Source organism: Mus musculus, chromosome X (assembly GCF_000001635.26).
Source record: "Mus musculus strain C57BL/6J chromosome X, GRCm38.p6 C57BL/6J".
Taxonomy (NCBI): Eukaryota; Metazoa; Chordata; class Mammalia; order Rodentia; family Muridae; genus Mus; species Mus musculus.
In genome coordinates, this window is record NC_000086.7 from 99,064,173 (window position 1) to 99,084,945 (window position 20,773).

The 20,773-nt window shown below is 49.0% G+C and overlaps 1 protein-coding gene and 1 pseudogene across 9 annotated transcripts in view; one reads left to right on the forward strand and one right to left on the reverse strand.

Annotated features, from left to right (window-relative positions):
* The window catches only part of Stard8 (START domain containing 8), a 71,796-nt gene extending 61,240 nt beyond the window's left edge, over positions 1 to 10,556 (forward strand). For 4 of the 9 annotated variants that reach the window (XM_006528002.2, XM_006528005.2, XM_006528006.2 and 1 more), the window contains 10 exons: positions 1,386 to 2,791; positions 3,417 to 3,590; positions 4,402 to 4,561; positions 5,016 to 5,214; positions 5,575 to 5,785; positions 6,050 to 6,164; positions 7,102 to 7,326; positions 8,262 to 8,479; positions 8,582 to 8,758; positions 8,911 to 10,339. In XM_006528002.2, the coding sequence (XP_006528065.1) occupies positions 1,386 to 2,791; positions 3,417 to 3,590; positions 4,402 to 4,561; positions 5,016 to 5,214; positions 5,575 to 5,785; positions 6,050 to 6,164; positions 7,102 to 7,326; positions 8,262 to 8,479; positions 8,582 to 8,758; positions 8,911 to 9,028 (3,003 nt within the window). In that variant the 3' untranslated portion in view covers positions 9,029 to 10,339. Of the gene's footprint in view, positions 1 to 221; positions 286 to 1,385; positions 2,792 to 3,416; positions 3,591 to 4,401; positions 4,562 to 5,015; positions 5,215 to 5,574; positions 5,786 to 6,049; positions 6,165 to 7,101; positions 7,327 to 8,261; positions 8,480 to 8,581; positions 8,759 to 8,910 lie in introns of all 9 variants that reach the window. The other 5 variants (XM_030251326.1, XM_006527999.4, XM_006528007.2 and 2 more) reach the window with 2 other exon arrangements.
* Positions 17,019 to 18,248, reverse strand: Gm5760 (predicted gene 5760; annotated as a pseudogene).

Here is a 20,773-nt window from a genome sequence, read left to right on the forward strand (position 1 = left end):
GCATGCTCTGTTCTTGATTTCTATATCTCTCAGTACCCAGAAGACAGAGAGGCTCTAATCTTCCCAGCATCATACTTAAGACATCATGGACATTAATCTTGGAAGAGTTTTGACCACTTGACCATGGGAAATGGTGGATGGCATCTTGCAAGTGTCTTGGTAGGCTATCTCAGGCTCTGGGGAATTGAGGACCTTGGGTGAACACATCCTTTGTGTTGCAGGAGGCTGATGACCCTGAACAATTGTGCTTCGATGAAGCTTGAGGTTCATTTTCAATGCAAGCAGGTGAATCCTGGCAAGGGGTGAGGTCACGGTACCTGGCACAGTGCTGGAACACGCACTTGCGAACAAGCTCTAGCGTGGGGGTGGAGATGCAGGGACCTCCTGTACTGCAGGTCCTATGAGATCGCTTAGGCTTTTGGTGAGCATCACCTATAGGGACATGTGCGAGCAAGTACCCTGGCTCATGCCTGACTCTACTCCGTACTCAATCCACCTCTCCCATTTGTTTATGTCAATAACTTGATGTAATGATGGCCTTCCTCAGAGAAAACCATTTACCTCCACTGCTTGGTTTGTCATAGCTAAAATTCCTTGAACAGGAGAAGGGACGGGACAGTGTAGCAGAAAGGTCATTGGCTCGATGGTATTAGAAGTCAGGATCACCATAGCCTTACCTCCATAAGATCTTCCTCCCTTGGCCCCTAGCCTCATTTTTCCCATCACTAAAATGAGTCAGGCGACTGGACTGATAACTGTCTAAGGCCCTCCCGTAAGGCCTCTTTGTATACAGCCTCAAAAATGAGCCTTATGGCCTCATTGTTTCTGCAGGACAAATTTTGCTGGTTTCCTCTGGAGCTTTCCCTACCAGAGGCCTGCAGTCAGGTAGGGTAGCCAAACTGACAAAGCACTGCCTGGGGACACTTCGGTCACTGACAACTAAAAGTGCCCTTTGTCAAGCTTCAACTCCTGTCTGGATGTTTCCTCCCCTTGCCAAGGAGAAAATGAATTAGAAAACCTAAAATCCTCTCCAGCTCTTAGATGCCATAATTTTAATTTAAAGCTATGGCCAATGAACATTTAATAATCTCTTTCATTGACGTAACCATGACAACAAATGATGTTGGGCAAATGTCTCCTGATTTGAGTCACATTCCCTATCTGTGAATTGGGGACAGTAGATTAATTAGATGACGGTCACTATACATCTAGATTCCATCTACGATTACTAGTGAGAGACAGCTTTCTGTTCCTACTCCATGTCCTCTACCAGAAGGCAAAGTTCCTCACCCTGCCCTACCCCAAAGCACTTGGCAGCAGAGTAGGGCACAAGCAGGTACTTGTCTGTTGGGCTTCTGTGACCCCTTCCTATGATGCCTCCCCAGGATGACGACTCAGAAGAGGAGGAGCAATGCACCATTAGCAGCCACTGGGCCTTTGAGCAGGAAAGCAAGTGTGGGTCTCTCATGGGCTCTTCTGCCCTGCTGGCCCCACCAAGCCCTAGCCTCCTGGGGACCTCAAGCTGCGAAAGCGTCCTCACTGAGCTTAGCGCTGCCTCCCTGCCAGCCATCTCCGCGAGCCTTTCACCAGAGTCAGCAGACCAGCCCTTGTTAGGTCTTGTCCCCAGCCCAAGTAACCAACCCTTCCTTAGTCCCCCCCAAGGCCAGGAGGGTTCCCAAGACAAAGTAAAGAAGCATTATTCTCGAAGCTTCCTCAAGCACCTTGAATCTCTGAGGAGGAAAGAAAAGGGTGACAGCCGGCAGACAGAACCCGAGCAATGCCTTGCCACCTCGGAAAAGGCCACCAAAGCTTCATCTTTCCGCACTTGCCGTGGCTTCCTCTCAGCTGGATTTCACAGGGCCAAGAACAGGGTCACCACTTCAGCCAGGGTCAGAGATGGTGAGACTCAGAAAGCCTGGGAGGCTTGGCCTGTAGCCACATTCCGGCATCCTCAGCCTATACGCAGGCGTGACTATCTGGTGCATGTGCCTGGGGACCATAAGCCAGGCACGTTCCCTCGTTCTCTGTCCATTGAGAGCCTTTGTCCAGATGAAGGTCGTCACCTGGCAGATTGGCAGTCAAGTAGGTGCTGGGGCTATGAAGGGCGCCGGGGCTCCTGTGGTTCCACAGGCAGCCATGCCAGCACTTACGACAACTTGCCTGAGCTGTACCCAGCTGAGCCTATACAGGCTGAAGCTGAGGCTGAAGCTGAGGAGGGTGAAGGCAGCTATGCCCATCTAGATGACATCCTGGAGCATGTGTGGGGGCTACAGCAACGGGTAGAGCTGTGGTCTCAGACCATGTACCCAGACCTGAGGCCTGGAGATAAGGAGGAAGAGGAGGAGGAGGAGGAGGAAGAGGAGGAAGCTACTTCATCAGTGGAAGTAGCCACAGTGGAGGTGGAAGGCCAGGATGAAGATCTAGCTCAGGCAGAGTCTCAAGCCCACAGAGGGTTCCCAACCCAAGTCAAGGAGGAAGTCCCACTGATTGTTCTGGATCAGGCCCCAAATGTGGTCGAACCATTGGTACAGGCTGAGGCTGAGGCTCCAGCTCAGGCCCAGGATCTTGAGCAAGAAGCTAACTCGACTGCAGAGCCAATTTCTGCCTCCAGCCTGTCTGTGGAGGAAGGGCATTCCATTTCTGACACAGCGGTTTCCTCCAGTGAGCTTGACAGTAGTGGCAACTCCATGAATGAGGCTGATGCTGCAGACGCCCCTGCAGGACTGCAAGCATCAGTACCCCGTGAACGTCGTGACTCAGGTGTCGGGGCCTCGCTTACCAGACCATGCAGGTAGGAGTTTGGAGTAGGGATGGGGGTGGGACTCCTTCTCAGCCTGTGCCTTCTTTCTCATCTGCTTTCCTAGTTGTAAAGCCCAGGGGAAAGTTCTTGGGGGCCAGGAGATCATTTCCAGGCAGCCAGTCCCAAGAGAAAAGGAGGCCAAGTTCAAGAATCCAGAGTTCTAAGTGTTCAGTACAAGCTCTAAGCCTGGTGTGGCCTTGAGAAAGTGTTGCCTCTTCTGGACTTGGTTTCCTCATCTTAGCAGCAAGGGTGTTAGAGATGGCCACTGCTTCTCAGCTTTGATCATGACAGTTGCTTGCCATGGTAGCCTTAGAATGGGGTCGAGACTGGCACTGTCTCTTGGGACTAAATGGGTCTGAGAACTTGGTGCCACCCTCCATGGGAGCTTCTTGAACCTTGGGTGACCCAAAGGTTGAAGTCAATCATTTGCTACCCCAAAGCATCGTAGTAGCAATCATCGCGTCCCCACTTCCCCATTTCCCCATACTTCCTTTCTGGGCAGGGATAGGATGGGGCTATATATTTAAAAAAAAAAAAAAAAGGACCAGAAGGAGATGGCCTTCTCTAAGGCCTAGAAAACCGGTGTCTCAGGTACTCTCTGCCCCTCTCCCTTCAGGAAACTTCGTTGGCACAGCTTCCAGAATTCCCACCGACCTAGCCTCAACTCAGAGTCACTGGAGATCAACAGGCAGTTTGCAGGCCAGATCAACTTGCTTCACAAGGGCTCACTGCTGCGGCTCACTGGCTTCATGGAGAAGTACACTGTACCCCACAAACAGGCCTGGGTATGGTGAGTGCCTCTTGAGCCATACAGGACGGGAGCTGTGGGCTTTCTTAGATTTTATGCCCTGGGAGCACAGCCCAGAGGCAGGACAGACAGGCAGGCTGAGCCCACAGGCCAGTGGAGTGGTACTGTTCCAGGAGGCTGGGCGTTGGGGGGGAAGGGGCGGGCCGGGGGATACTGAGTTAGAATAGACATGTTCTGGAAATCCCCAGGTCCACCAGCTGTCCTTTCTCCTTCCCACCCTCCCTACTGCCACCAGTGAGATTGTCCTAAAGTACACTTCGGTTGTCGTGTATTGAGTAAATAAACAGCCTTGTGGCTTCCCGTTGTCCAGATTCCTTTCTGTCCTGATCCTCTCATGTAGCCCCATCCCTCTGGCCCTTTAGTCACCCGTTCTCAAGCAATGTCATCTGACAGCCTGTGGGACTAGTTGACCTTCTCTCTGTGCCTTTGTTCATGCTGTCCTTTCTACCTGGAGTGCCTTTGCCTTAGTCCTCCTATGGGACAAGAGTGCTCTGTCCTGCAGTGAGTGGTCTGCGGAGTTACCACCTCCACTCTGTAGGCCTCTCTAACTTAGTAGGTGGACTTCTCCTTCCTAATGGCTCTTCTTCTAAGTTCAAGACCTACTGCGGGCCACATGAATTACGATGAGGGCTCCTATGTTCCTATGGCTTTTGCCAGCTGAGGCTAAAGCAGGCGCTCACTGAATGTGCTTCCTGAGGGCATAACATGATCCCTGGCTCTCACTTCTGGACAAGAGACAGTCTTCAAGCCGAGTTCTCTTTTCCTGATTTCTTGTTAACCCCTCCACACACAGGTCAATGCCCAAGTTTATGAAAAGAAACAAGACCCCAGACTACCGGGGACACCATGTATTTGGGGTGCCACCCCTCATTCATGTGCAGCGCACAGGCCAGCCTCTGCCTCAGAGCATCCAGCAAGCTATGCGATACCTACGAAGCCAGTGCCTAGACCAGGTGAGTCCGCCTCAGGGAGCCCGCATGGAAGGTGGAAGGGATGCTGGGAAGTGAGGAAGGCCCAAGGCTGACTGCTGTCCCCTTTCTCTTGGGTTCGGCTACTCACTAGAAACCTTTCCTCTCTTTGCAAGGCTCAGCAAGATTGATGCCAAAGTTCCTTTCCTTTCTTTATAGCTGGAGCCTTCTGCCCACTTTGGGGGCAGCTTCTTTCTGTCCCAGGCTATGTAGTCTTCCTCGCCTCAGAGACTGCCTTAGCCTAAGGCCACCTGTTCACCCTCGCCTCCATGACAGCCATCTTTCTCTTTGGCACCAGGCTGTAAAGCAGCATCCCTCTGGACTTGCTGAGCCAATCAGGAAGCCTAGCAGGCTTCCCAGTCTCCCAGGGGACCTATGTTCCCTACACTCCAGTCCTGGCCTCAGAGTCTCCCTTCTCTTCTTTCCCTCAATTGGTTAGGTGGGCATCTTTCGCAAGTCTGGGGTCAAGTCCAGGATTCAGAGCCTACGCCAAATGAATGAGAACTCCCCTGACAATGTCTGCTATGAGGGCCAGTCGGCCTATGATGTGGCTGATTTACTGAAGCAGTATTTCAGAGACCTGCCTGAGCCCATTTTTACCAGCAAGCTCACCACTACTTTCCTACAAATCTATCAGCGTAAGTCACCCGGACCCCTCCTTAGTAACCTACCTGATCCTGGGGGCTTGTGGGAAATGAACCTGGCAGCTGGCCACATGGGCTCATGGGAACTTTTACTCCCTGGATTTGAAAAGGCCCTCGGAGAGGGGCCACACCCTACGACTGACTCCCTCAGACCTAGTTTTGGTAAGGTAGGCTGAGGCCCCGAGGAAAGAGCTTTCCCAAAGGCTGCCCTGAGATTAGAGCAGTGCCAGAGGTTGCCGGCAGCTACATCACAGAACCCATCTGACCCTTTCCTTTGGAGACTCTGTCAGGCCTTGTGCATTCTGGTGCTTTGGGGGAAATAAAGAAGGCCCTTGTGCCTTTCTCGCCCTACAGTCCTCCCCAAAGAACAGTGGCTGGCAGCGGCGCAAGCTGCCACCTTGCTGCTCCCTGATGAGAACCGAGAAGTGCTGCAGACCCTGCTCTACTTCCTAAGTGACATCGCCTCTGCCGAGGAAAACCAGATGACAGCTGGCAACCTGGCGGTGTGCCTGGCACCTTCCATCTTCCACCTCAATGTCTCCAAGAAGGACAGCTCCTCACCCAGGTGAAGCTGGTAGCGCATGCTAGGACCAGTCCAGGAGAATTTGGCTCCATGGGCTTTTGGGCCTTGGGGAGTTACCAGTGCTCTTCCTGCCTTCACCCGAAGGGGTTTTAGCCTTAGCCTCTGTGGAGCAGGCCTCTCCTAAAAGAGGCCAGATGATTTTATGGTCAAGACAGGCAAGCTGGCTTCCCAAGAACTAAGAGGCACCTGTCACCCATCTTGTCCTATGCCTTCTTGCCATCATCATCTGTCCCTATCTCCTTCCAGGATCAAGAGCAAACGCAGCCTGGTTGGCCGGCCAGGCCCCAGGGACCTGAGTGAGAACATGGCTGCCACCCAAGGCCTATCACACATGATCAGTGACTGCAAGAAACTTTTCCAGGTAAGCCAGGAAAGGCTGTGGTACCTTTGGACTCTGTATCCTGGGTCTCTAGAGCAGTGGTTCTCAACCTGTGGGTTGCGACCCCTCTAGCAAATTTCTATCTCCCAAAATACTGACATTACAATTCATAGCAGTAATAAGATTACAGTTATGAAGTAGCAACAAAAATGATGTTATGGCTGGGGGGGGGGGGTCACCACAACATGAGGAACTGCATTAAAGGACCATATCATAAGAAAGGTTGAAAACCAGTGCCCTAGATGAACATAATTGATAGAATGAATATATGTGTGTGTATATAGAGATTTATTCGAATGGCTTTCAAGGCTGTGAGCTGAGTAGTCCAACAATGGTTGTCTCCCAATAGAAAGGCCAAGAATCCGCTTCAGTCCATGAGGCTGGGCTTTGATCCTGAAATAGGTTGTTCTAAGGCCAGTGAAGAAGGGCCTCGGCAGCAGGAGAGAGAAACTTGCCAGCAGGAGTGAGGGAGCACAGGAGAAATGCAAAAAGCTTCTTTTTCACGTGTCTTCTCATGTGGGCTGCCATAAGAAGGGGTGGCCCAGACTTTGGGTGGGTCTTCTAACCTCAAATGGCCCAGATTTTGGGTGGGTCTTCCCACCTCAAAGGAGCCAACAAGGAAAATCCCCCAAAGTGTGCCCAGCTGCTTGGGTTTTCATTGACTACAGTTTTAGTCCAGCTGTCAACCAAGATTAGGCAGCCCAGACTCCAAGTCAGGCAAGCAGCCCAGCCCCACACATACTCCTCAGACTCTTCATTTGTGAAACTTCTCCCTCAGTTTCTGATCTGCCTCACTGTGGTGCAGTAGCCGCGTGTCTCCATTTACTCTTAACACTGACATTTGTGGGGTACCCTACTCCCCCACAGCACCCACTCAGTGTGTGTGTATGTGTGTGTGTGTGTGTGCGCGCCCTCCCAGGTGCCCCAGGACATGGTGGTGCAGCTATGTGGTTCATACAGCGCAGCTGAGCTCAGCCCTCCTGGCCCAGCCCTGGCTGAGCTGAGGCAGGCCCAGGCGGCTGGGGTGAGTCTAAGCCTTTACATGGAGGAGAGTGTGCAGGAGCTGCTTCGGGATGCTGCAGAACGCTTCAAGGGCTGGACCAATGTGCCGGGGCCCCAGCACACAGAGCTGGCTTGTAGGAAGGTGAGCATCACACTCTCCATTTTGTTGTAGGCTGTGAGAGAACACTAGGCCTGTCCCATAGACTTGCTCTGTCAGCCTACTTGGGCTCCTGCTTGGTACTTGTGGGCATAACAGTCAGCTAGCTGAGTAAGTGTCTGAAGGAGTTAGGAACCGTATGAGGCCAAGGCATCTTTCTGGGGCCACCTTCCTGAGTTCTCTTCTACAGCTCTACTTCAGACTCACTGTCACCATGATGTAGTTCACCGAAATGCCTGGGTCTTCTTTGGTCCTGGGAAGGCAAAGCTCCTTGTAACACCCCCTCTGGGTTTCTGTTTCTGTTGTCCTGCTACCTGGACTGATATGCCTCCAAGTTAGAGCCTCTCCCAGACAGCGTTTAGATGCCACATTATAGAGCTTTCTCTATCCAGTGCCTTCGGTCCCGACTAGGACTGGAGGTGACTCCTAACACTGCCCCTGTGTTAGGAAGGAGCCTTGCTACCTCTGGGATGACCGCTTTGAGTGGCATTGTAAGCCAGACATTTTCTGTTTAGAGAATGAAGATGATTAACCTTCCCATGGGGTTAAGGTAGGAAACTGGCAAAGAACCCGGCTCATGCAAAACACATTGATGGCAAATCCATTAAGGGTAATCACCCCCTTGTCTTCCCCCCTCCAGAAATACCACACGTTATGCCCACATTGTCCATAGGCCCTGTAAGCATCTGAATATGTGGGATTCGTCTTTGCTTTGTGCTCTAGAGCAGACTAAGAAGCAGGCATATAGGAAGGACAGAGAAGTATGGGTACCTGCCAGATTGTCTGGGTCCAGGTCTGGTCAGCCAAGGAGCCCAGTAGCCATAAGAAGGGAGTGCCAGGCCCTGCAGTCTGATGACTGGCATGAATTTAGAGTGCTCTCACTTTGATAGTCTTCCTATCCCTACCCATTTGGCTTGTAGGCACCAGATGGGCACCCGCTTCGAATGTGGAAGGCATCCACAGAAGTGGCTGCCCCTCCAGCCGTGGTGCTGCATCGTGTCCTTCGGGAGCGGGCCTTGTGGGATGAGGACCTCCTGCGGGCCCAGGTGCTGGAAGCCCTGATGCCAGGTGTGGAGCTGTACCACTATGTCACTGACAGCATGGCACCTCATCCTTGCCGTGATTTTGTGGTGCTCAGGTGAGGCATTCCTGTCACCTTCCTGCTGTCCGGGGCCAGAAAGGTGGGCCAAGGGTCAGCGGTAGGGACCTAAACATGGGCTCTTGCCCTTTCATGTTCCAGGATGTGGCGCTCGGACCTGCCTCGTGGTGGGTGCCTCCTTGTCTCTCAGTCCCTGGATCCTGAGCAACCCGTGCCAGAGTCTGGAGTACGCGCCCTCATGCTCACTTCCCAGTACCTCATGGAACCCTGTGGCCTGGGCCGCTCTCGCCTCACTCATATTTGCCGCGCTGACCTCAGGTACCAGGCCTGGGATGCCTGCCTCACCCCCTTGGCCCTGAGCCCATCCATTGCACTTACCCTATGTCAGTGATACCCAGTGTGGGAAAGACTTCCTTTCTCTCTTGGACGGAAACCCCATTTCTCATATCTGCCTGCCTCTTCCTCCCCAGGGGCCGTTCTCCTGACTGGTACAACAAAGTCTTTGGGCACTTGTGTGCCATGGAAGTGGCAAAGATCCGAGACTCTTTCCCAACCCTTCAGGCAGCTGGCCCGGAAACAAAGCTCTGAGTCTTAGGCTGACATTGCCAGGTGTCTGCCACCAAAGAAATGAGTGGGAATATGAACTGAGAAGCCTTTAGAGACACAGCCAGGCCTCGGTGGCCCAGCTACCTATCCTCTTGTATCCTAATGCTACTCTGCACACACACAAGAGAAGAGGGCGTAGGTATCCTACCTCCACCCACCTTCATCCCCGATACTGCATTCTGATCTCACAAGCGAAGAGAATCTTGTTAGTGGCAAGAAGATCATTGCTGTCCATCTGACCAAGAAGACGCTGCTGTATCTGGAGGCCCAGCAGGGGAAGAAGGTGGAGAGCCTTGGACAGCCTGGGCTCTCTGCCATACCAAGTAGGCAGGCCATCTTATTTGGTGCTAGGGTTCTTTTGAGTTTGAATATGAGGTCTGATCCTGCCTTTGGGGCCAACATTGATCCTGAATACAGGTCTGGAACACCAGATCGGGTAAGCACGGGGGACACAATGACCACCACAATCCATTTTATATGTGAACATGATGCTGAACTTTCTGAAGATTGACAGTGGCCCTATGGGCCCTTAGTAGGTAACATGACAAACTGGGATAACTTGGGATCTGAGGTTAGAGGACCTTTCTTCCTCAAGCCCAAGAAACCAATGAACCATCCTCCCCTACTTTGACCCACACTTTATCCATTACTCTCTAGAGTTGTGGGCAGCCTTTGGCCACTCATGGCCATAGATACAAGTGAAATAGCTCATTCCCATGACACAGGCCAGGCCAAAGCTGACAGTGGCAGCAAGAAATACAAATGTATCCTCATGCCTTTTGCCTACAGTGGTGGTCTATAAGAACAGTCCTTTTGGCTGGAGAGGTGGCATAGTGGTTAAGAGCAGTGGCTGCTCTTCCAGAGGACCTAAAAGTTCAATTCCCAGCAATCGCAGGGTGGTTCACAACCATCTGTAATGAGATCTGATGCCCTCTTCTGTAGTGTTTGAAGACAGCTACAGTGTACTGATATACATAATAAATAAATAGATAAATAAATCTTTTATAAAAAGCAAAACCAAGTGTCCTTAAAAAGAAAAAGAAAAGTCCATTCCTAGAGTAGACACCCTAGAAAAACACAAAGAAGGGCGTACCTTAGCCATCCTGGCTGATACCAGCCTGATCTATCCCATCTAGTGGTTATGTTTGTTCAGATAGAAACCGAGCAGCCATTCAGAGGCCAAGTGGTGCTTTCTTTGTCTTTGGCTGAGTAAACTGGATTGTGGTGGTTTGTAGCCATCGTTGTGATGTTAATCCTGTTTTGTCTGTGCCTATAAATACTGTACAGCCATAATATATATGTGTATGTGTATATATATACATATGTATATACCTATACATATACACACATATTTGCATGCACACACAGCTACTCCCTCTTGAGTGCGTTATAATCTCTGGATGGGAGCAGGGTCTGGACTAACACACTTCTGTTCTAACGAGAGAGGAGAGGTGAAGGGCAGGCCGCAGCAGTTCCCTCTGCAGAATAATAAAGCAGGACTGGAGATGCACACTGGCTCTGGAGAGTTTGTTTTGCTGAGACAATGGGCTGGGAGCTTGGGTTGCAACTCATATCCATAGGTCACAGATTGTGAGCTTGGACCTTACCTTCTGCAGACTCCCCAGCAAATGGTGTCAGGACTTGGGGTAACACCCTAGGGAAAAGCAAAGACCTTTGGTCTTGGGAAGGTGATTGTGAAGGCAGGCAGAGTTTGGAGAAGCCAAGCCTCAGACAAAAACTTCAACCTTCATTCCATGACTAGGCTAGGGTCCTGGATTTGAGCGTCAGTTTCCATCGTGACCTCAGGAGTCCATAACAGTTCTAAGAAGGGTTGTGCCTGCCTCAGAGCTTTCTTTCCACTCCTACACAGCCCAGGCAGAGCAAAAGTAGTAGGGGTACAGGCCTCAGGTTTGGGGGGTTCTATACCACATACACAACACTTAAAAGAAGGCTGCCTGCCTTGAGGCAGCAAAGTATTGGGATCTCTAAGCCAGGTTCTATTTGATCTCCCCCAAAGGAAAGACCTTTACCAGTTTGCTGTGGCCATAAAACTTCTAAGCTCTAGGCCATGGCCTGACTCATCGAAGCTGCTGTCATTTTGGACATTCTGTGAGAACTCTTCCCTGCTACTCTCAGTGAATGGCAGACACCCGGAGATGCCCCAGGGCTGCTGCAGAGGGCCCCTGACGTAGTAGGGTGGGCCCGGGAGATCATTCTAAGATTAAGGGGCATGGGGTTGTTTCAGGGGTGGAGCTTCAGGACTAGATCTCCTCGTACCTAATGCTGGTAGATGGAAGAGCATATTGGTTTCCTTAAGATAGGCGAGCGTTCGGTAGTTGATGATTTTTCATCTGACTCTTAGGTAGTAGAAGTTATCTCTCCAGTTTACAAGTTTGATCCTGCCCGAGTTGATATCACTTAAAAAAGAAAAAGGGAGAGAGAGAGAGAGAGAGAGAGAGAGAGAGAGAGAGAGAGAGAGAGAGAGAGAGAGAAAGACATATGAATTGCATCAAAACAATAAAAGTGGGCGTACTACCCCATCCTCTCCAAATGACATCTTCAGGTTCACCTTCTCACATTATTAGAATGGAATCACAGAACTGGACAGACAAACCCAATAGTTAGGATGATTGTTTTCCCATTATTGAAATCTGTGCTTCTGCTCAAAGTCTTCCACACAAGGGTTCCTGGCATAAGGCAGGAGATAGAATCAAGAATGAGTATGGTGAATTCCAACACGAACTGCCTGGTTCTGAGTTCATGAAAAGACTCTTCAAACATTAGGCAAGTTTAGCAGCAGCAATGACGGGAGCAGCAAAAACAAGCAAAAGTGGGGCAAGCAAAGAGGAGGTTGTCAGGATCTAAGTTGCTGTTCCAGAAACAAGGCAGCACGGTGTGGCATTCAAGTCTTGATACAACATGCTGTGAAGCCACTATGGTAAACTGAGTCATCCTGAAAGTTGATCTTATACAACTGTTGACTATATTAACTATATATAACTGTTCAACACATTTTGTACTTGGTACACAAGGAAACCCAGCTTTTATACCCTGCCTCTATGAGGTCAACACTGATGCCACTGAAAAATGACATTAGTAAATTATATGAGGTACTGGTATACATTGTGTATATTAAAAGAACTGTCAATCCAGGAAAAACAAAGCAAAGCAAAGCAAAGCAAAAGGAAACTAAAGAAAAAAACATCTAAGCTCCAGGGCAAAGGTCAAAAGAAAGTAGTCATAAAACTTAGATTTCTGAGCAATGCATGTATAGTCATTTTCGGAAGAATCACTGAGTGTGCTTAGGAAAATCAATCAGAGCTATGACATCACTCGGGGACAGAATCAGATCAGATTAATCAGTGTGCAGCTTATTTCTGGGGAGAAGGCTTAAATGGCACACCACCGAGCAGACTTTGGACTCCTGAAAGCATCTGCACTCACCAGGGAGTATTATTAGCCTAGGTGCAAAAGGCCTGCTGCCTGTCACAGCTCACCTTCATCAGAGCTCCAGTAGAGGACCTATGAATCATGCTCTGTCACATTCCTGGCTCCAGGAGCGTTCAGGTGGGAATCCTTCAACAGATATCACAACCAGCCACAGCCAAAACAGACTGGTCACCTCTATCATGACCTTCCCTAGTCTTGCTTCTACTCGCCAGGGCCTATCTTTGACTTTTCATCATCAGTGATGCTTGGGACTTTGGAAGAGAATCAGATGGGCAGAAAAACACTCAGCCTCCAGCTTTGGGGGGCAAAAAGGTAGCTTTGGGGTAGGGGGAAGCATAGCAGGGGTGGGCTTCCAGGACACATGGCTTGATTGTCAATAAGACAAATAAGATGGGGAAGATTTCTGGAAGAACAACATTCATCCAGCATTCTCTCCAGGGCCTCTGGTGCCCTGAGCTGGCTGCCAGGGTAGAGGGAGCCCCAGGCAGGCCATGTTGAATCAAAAGAACATGAGGTGGAAAAGGAGGCTGGCAGCTCAGGCTGCAGTTCCACATCAGGACCCCTCCCTCTCTGGTTTGAGGCCTTCTTCACAGGTACTCATGGTCCAAGTAACCCAGCAGGGTCTGTACAGCTGCACAGCCAGCCTGCATCATGCCTATCTGTGTGCTGCTGGTAATCCTTCCAGAGACACACCTCCCATTTCCCAAGCACCAACACTTCCTGTACGGCTTGGGACCCCCATGGAGCACCGAGCCTGAGAACTGCCATGCCAGGTGGTGCCAGGCTGCTGGTTCTCGGTCTCACTCAGTGCTCTCAGATCTATGAGCCCTGGAGGTTAAGGCGAACGACACATGTCCCCGATCAAGTGAATCCAAAGCAGATGGCTGAACTCCCTCTGAGGGTCACACACAGCCTCTGAGGTTCAGGAAGTGGGTGTTGGGAACCTCAAAATCATTCTTTCTTTCTAGCCCTGTGTCTTGCTTGCCTCACTCTCAGAGTCCTGATTCTCTCTTCTATGGATGGAGAGGACACCACCAGATGCAGAGGTCAGACCAGTCAACCACTGCTCGCTGGCACCACCCCGGGTTCTGTCTCTCGCTGCTGATTGGTCTTGCTGACACTGCCTCGATCCTCCTTTCTTAGACTGCTTAGGTTGTGAACTGATCAGTGGAGGGAAGGAGGACTCTAGAAGAGGAAGAAGGGGCTCCTGGGTGCCTCACAGCTAGCCCAGACTGTATCACTCCTTCATTCAATCACCGTGCAGGGGCCCTCCCTGCTCTGGCCTTCCTTGGTAGCCACTTTCCTAAGGCTGGCCATCCCTTCCTTTCTAGGAGAAATTAAATCTGTCAATTAAATCCAAAGTTAAATCCCTACCCGACTCTGGAGGGTAGCATGGGAGAGAGCACAGGCTGGCAAAGGACCGGGCTGCTGGGCAGTGCATTGCCACCAAGGGGGACAAAGCTTACTCCCTCCCCACCTCTCATGCCCGGGTGGGAACTCAGGTCCAGATGGAGAAAATCACAGCTCTCAGGTTTCTCTGGGAATCTAGCCTTCCACTTCCTGACGTGGGATCTACTTACTATTAAAGGGTTCAGTTAATTAGTTAAATGTAAGTTCAGCACAACAGGCTAGTCAGGCAGGCAAGCATGTTTGCAGCAGACCTGCATGCCCACCAGGCTGCACTTCCAGCCATTGTAGCTCTGTTGCCCAAGGGTGTGGCCATCCTCTAGAGTCAGGGCAAGGCACTCCCTACCTCTTGGGCCCGGGCCTGCCTGGCGTCCATAGCCACTCCGTGTTGCCCATAGTCCACAGCACTACAGGTGCTGGCATTGGCCTCTGACCTTGGATACCCACGAAGCAGATGTGCACACGCACTGTGGGAAGAGGTCTAGGGGGGTGTCACAGGCACTGCACAGACACTGATGGGAAGCCTTGGACTCAAAAAGGAGGGCACACTTTCTGGGTTGTGCTTGCTGCTGCCCCTGGTGACAGGAGCTGCTCAGCAAGCTGAACCAAGCAAGCCTGTGAGTACTGGGTGGCAGGGAAGCTGCAGCCTGGAGCCATCCCCGGTATCGGCCACCAGAGGGCAGTGGTACTCCATGGGGAATGAGGGCCACAGGAGCTAGGAAGCTACTGCCAGTAAAACCCACCCACAGCTCCTGCTTCACAGGCTGTTCAGGGTCCTCTGGTTTCTAGGCCTTTCCCTGCCCAGGGTGAACCTGACCTGGTACCTTCCCTGGCTCCTCAGTTACCCGAAATCCCTTGAAATAAGGAGGCTCTTTTCCATGGAGGGGCAGTGATTGTCCAACAAATATTTACTGTGCATTTAATACGAGGTAGCCCCTGTTGTTACACCAGGCCTAGGCCAGGACTGACGTCAGCAAAACCCCCGTCCTTGCTGAACAAGCATTCTAGATGAGGAGCAAATAGCGTCAGTCATCTAGATAGTGAGCGTGTTTGAAAGTGACCACTGCTTTGGCAAACCACAAAACTTGAGAGAGGCAGGCCGCAAAGACTATATTTTGCTTCCACTGGCTTATGTATATTTTACTTCCACTGGTTTATCCATCCATCCACACATCCATATTCCATCTGTCCATCCATCCATTCACCCACCCAAGCACTCAGTCTTCCACTCACCCCACTGTACATTCATCTAACCTGTCAATTGTCCATCTATCCACTTAGTCATCTACCTACCTGTGCTGGCTAGTCTTATGTCAACTTGACACAAGTTACAGTTATCTGAAAGGAAGGAACCTCAACTAAGAAAGTGTTTTTATAAGATGCGGTTGTTGGACCTTTTATTAATAGGTGGAGGCCCAGCCCATTCTTGGAGGTAGCATCCCTGGGCTGGCGGTCATGGATTTTATAACAAAGCATGTTGATCAAAACACAGTGAGCAGGTCAGTAAGCATCCCCTCTCCATGGCCTCTGCATCAGCTTCTGCCTCCTGGTTCCTGCCCAGTTTGAAATCCTGCCCTTACTTCCTTCTGTAATAGACAGTGATACACAGAAGTATAAACCAAACAAACTCCTCCCCACTTTGATTTTTGGTCATGGTATTTCATCACAGAAATAGAAATGCTACCTAAGACATCACCCATTCAATCATCCATTTATCCATCCATCTATCTATCCATCCACCCATCTATTCACTTTCCCACCCACCCATCCATCCACCCATCTATTCTGTAGCTCATATGCCAACCACCCATCCACTCAGCCCCTCAATCACCCACCTGTCTACCCACCTGCCCACCCACTTGACTGTCCATCTAATGACCCATCTATCCCACATGTGTACCCACCTGTCTGTACATGCATCAGGTTACCTATTGATCCCTCTTTCTTCCACAGATCAAGGGAAGCAAGGCGAAGAGCAGGTAGCAAGCTCAGTAGGGCTGCTGATGAGATGAGCCCTCAAGGGTCCAGGTTCAGTCCTGCTTCCCCCTCTTCATGGCTCCTCCTGTCTCCATCCCCTGTTCTCCATGTCAGTGGCTCCATACTTTATCCTATGTCTTCTTTCCTTCTCGATTTCGGAGACACTCCCTCTTCTGTCCATACCCACCTGTACTGTTTCCACTGAGTCTGTTTAATGCTCAGAGTTGTCTCAGGCATTTCTGCCCCCCCCTCAAACCATCATTTCCTCCACCTTCTGTCAACTGACCACTAAACAGTCAGCCAGGTCTCCATAGGGCAGCCCTTCCTGCCCAGTGTAACCAGCCTTTCCATGTTCACTCCTTACTCATTTCCCATGCAGGAGGCAAAGTCTGCACAGATGGAGGTGGGACCTGCCTTGAATTCAGAAGACACTGTATTTGACATTTTTTAATCTACAGAACAAATTATTTAAACTTTCAGATCCTCAGATTATCCAGGTAGTAAGGAAGGCTCATAAGTAAGTTGAACAATATATAGTGTTTATTGCAGAATGCTACCATGCTGTCCAATGGTAACTAATCATCTAAATATATTTTAAAGGCAATACTTACCTGTTTTAGTTATTTTTTGAGACAAGTCCAACATTTGGAATCCCTGGAAGTCCATTTAATTATGTATAGGATGACCTTTAACATCTTCATGCTACAATTACGAACATATAGTATGCCATGCTTGGTTTTATGTGGTTAGGTGGTGCAGGGGATCAAACCCTGACTCTAATGTAGATGAGGCAATCATTCTACTAACCAATCAAAACCGGAAATTCAGAAGTCACTGAATCTTAAGACCCTCCCCAAAACTCAGCCACCAGGTGACACTCAGCTCAAACGTGCCATCCTTTAAACTTCAGACGATTTGTCTGATCCATCCTTCCTCGGTATGACCGCAGTAACCTGCATCTTTATCCATGTCTCCATCTTCCTTGTGTATTTGCTCCCTCTTAGGATTCTTGAGGTATCAGTGCTCTGATCACAGGTACTCAGTCATCTGAATTTATAACATTCACTGGCATTCGACTCATTTGCACTGCATCTCTCTCTTTAGTTTCAAACATTTTCTTTCCTTTCTGTGTCAAAAGTTTTTTTTGTGGGTGCAGCAAACTTTATTGATGGTATTCAAAGAGTAGGGAGGGCTCCCTAGGCCCCTTCTGTTATTATGGGGGTCTGGGATGGAAATTATGAGGGAGATGCTCAGTGTTGGGGGCTGAGTTGGGATAGGGACTCCTCAACAACCAAGAGCCTCTCTCTTGCTCTCAGTGTCCTTGCTGGGGTGGCTGGTCTAGGGCTTCTTAATCCTTGGAGGCCATTCTGGCCATGACACTGTTGCTGTAGCCATATTCATTGTCATACCAGGAAATGAACTTCACAAAGTTGTCATTGAGAGCAATTCTGGCTCCAGCACCAAAGGTGGAAAAGTGGGATTTGCTGTTGAAGTCACAGGAGACAACCTGGTCCTCAGTGTAGCCCAGGATGCCCTTTAGTGGGCCCTTGGATGCCTGCTTCACTACCTTCTTGATGTCATCATACTTGGCAGGTTTCTCCAGGCAGCATGTCAGATCCACAATGGACACATTGGGGGTAGTAGCATGGAAGGCCATGCCAGTGAGCTTCCCCTTCAGCTCTGGGATGACCTTGCTCACAGTGGGCATACTGGCAGCACCAGTGGATGAGGGATAATGTTCTGGGAAGCCCCTTGCACATCACGCCACAGCTTTCCAGAGGGGCCATCCACAGTCTTCTGAGTGGCAGTGATGGCATGGAACATGGTCATGAGCCCTTCCACAATGCTAGAGTTGTCATGGATGACCTTGGCCAGGGGCTAAGCAGCTGGTGGTGCAGGATGCACTGCTGACAATTTTCAGTTAGTTGTCATATTTCTTGTGGTTCACACCCATCACAAACATGGGGACATCGACAGACGGGGGTGGAGATGATGACCCTTTTGGCTCCACCCTTCAATTGGGCCCCGGCCTTCTCCATGGTGGTGAAGACACTAGTAGACTCCACGACATCCTCAGCCCTGGCATCACCCCATTTGATGTTAGCGGGGTCTCGCTCCTGGAAGATGGTGATGGGCTTCCCGTTGATGACAAGCTTCCCATTCTCGGCCTTGACTGTGCCATTTAATTTGCCATGGGTGGAGTCATACTGGAACACGTAGACCATGTAGTTGATGTCAATGAAAGAGTCATTGATGGCAACAACCTACACTTTGCCATGTGGAGAGCAGATGGCAGCACAGTAACCAGGTGACCAATACGGCCAAATCTGTTCACACCAACCTTCACCATTTTGTCTATGGGACAAGGCTGGCACTGCACAAGATGTGGCTGTCTCTGGAACAGGGAGGAGCAGAGAGCCAAAAGTTTTTTTTTTTTAATAACAAACAAATATAACAGTGAAAAACATACCCACGTCCATTAAACAGTCAGTAATCCAGACCCTATTCAATGGCAACCATTTAAGCAGTGTCTGTCTCTAGAATTTGCCTGTTCTAGGTATTTCAAAGAATTCACACAATATGAGATTATGCTTGTCCTCTTTCACTGAACTTAATGTTTTTGTGCTTTACCCATGTAATAGCATATATTTATGTATTGATCTACCGCTGCCTTTTGTCTCTCTCCTGTGAATAACGCCACTACACACATTGTAACCTCAACTTTATTTTTCTCTTTGGTTGTTCTCTCTGTGTCTGTCTCTCTCTGTTTCTCTCTGTATCTGTCTCATTCTCTCTGTGTGTCTCTCTGTCACTCTCTCTGTCTCTCTCTTTCTCTCTCCCTCTCTCTTCTATGCCCCTGCTTTTCTTATTCTGCTTCCTATATTCCCAGTCCTCTGCAGTTCTCCCCTCTTTCAGAGATAGCCCTGGCCAGGTCCAGTCTGCTGCTCATGTTCACGCTACTTCTTTCTCTTTGTGCTCTGGACTCTTCCAGATATCTCTGGCTATTCTCTCTGTCTGTCTGTCTGTCTGTCTGTCTCTGTGTGTGTCTCTCTCTCTGTCTCTCTCTGTGTGTCTCTGTCTCTCTGTGTCTCTCTCTGTCTCTCTGTCTCTCTCTGTCTCTGTCTCTCTCTCTCTCTCTCTCTCTCTCTCTCTCTCTCTCTCTCTCTCTCATCTACAATTTAAAAAGCCTTCCCCTTAACCATACCATGGAGTGGTCAAGACATCAGTCTATACAATTGTAAGTTCTTGTTTGTATCTGGAGTAAGGTAGTGATTCCATTTCTTTCTCTGCATGTGGTCATTGTGTTCCTGAAACATTTGCTGAAGAAAGACTTGTGATTTATTAGTGCATCAAGGCCGCTTGGAGTTTACATGTGCTATTCATGTTTTAGCTCTGTGGCCTCAGATACTGTTTGCCACCTGTTTAAATCTCAGCTGCCTCAGCTGCAGAGTGCAGTTGCCAGCAGTGTGTCTTCCTCATTGCTGTGAGGTTCTGGGGGCTGGAGAAGCCCTGAAATAATCTCCTCCATCACTTTTGTTAGCTATAAACAGAACTTCGTTTCTTGTTTCTTGAGAAACCGAGGAACAAACTCAAGGGATCATTAACATAACTATTTTTGTATTCATTCTGTCTGTGACTCCCTTCCCTCCTAGAGTTAAGGGAGCAAATTAAATGTACAGGCTTCATGCTGTCCCTTTCCGAGGGGTTAGAGACATTGTCAGCAGTGAACAGTTGTGTTCTCACAGAAACAAGCCTTTCAGGCTCTTCTGATGCTTTGTTTAGACCTTCATGGGGCATTGTGCCAGCCCGTGGCTAAGGTGCTCTTCACAGTAAATGCTAGAACTCTGCAAGGGGTTAACACTGTCAATTATTATCTTCCCAGTTCATGCATCATTGAACCTCTTATAGCTTGAAGGTTTCACAGTGAGATGGCTCAGCAGATAAAGGTACTTTCCTCACAAACCTGCAAATAGAAGTTGGATCCTCTGAATGTAGTAATAGAGGAAGGAGAGAATTGACTCCATGAAGTTGTCCTCTGACTTTTATATGCCTCTGATAATACACATACACACAAAATAAGAATTAAAAATATATTGTTGAGAAAAATAGACTTTATGGCTCTGACTGTTGAATATATATACAACAATATGTTATTCATATAATTATATTTTATTTATATAAATTTACATATTAACATATAATACAATATATCAACATAGCATATGATAAATATAAATAAATTTATATTTATATTTTATATATAGAATGAATATATATGTATATGTATATTATATGGATATGGATATATACCACCTTAAGGACTTCATCTGAAGGAAAGCTTAAAGGCCACTGGTCCAGTGTTTCCCTGACTTCACTGATGGCTCCAATTGCCTGTGCTCTGCCTCATGTCCACCAGCTCACTAGCTTGGACAGCTGTATGTTTGATAATATATTAGAATATGTGTATGTGAAGGAATATATACACATATGTGTGTGTGTGTGTGTGTGTGTGTGTGTGTGTGTGTGTGTGTGTGTATGTGTGTGTGTGAATGAATCTAAGCTAGCTGCCACAGAATTAACTACCTCAATAAATACCTACCTGGAGATCTTTGTTTATTGTGAGTTATTCACAATATTTAAGATAAAGAAGCCAATATCATATACATGTGTTTGTGTGTGTGTGTGTTTGTGTGTGTGTGTGTGTGTGAGAGAGAGAGAGAGAGAGAGAGAGAGAGAGAGAGAGAGAGAGAGAGAGAGCTTTATTCTCTAAAAGACATAATCACTCCACTTTACCGGGAAAATGGATGAGATTAGAGATCATAATATAAACAAAATACTCCAGACTTGGAAAAGACAAATACCTCATGTTTTCTTTTATATGCAGAATCTAGG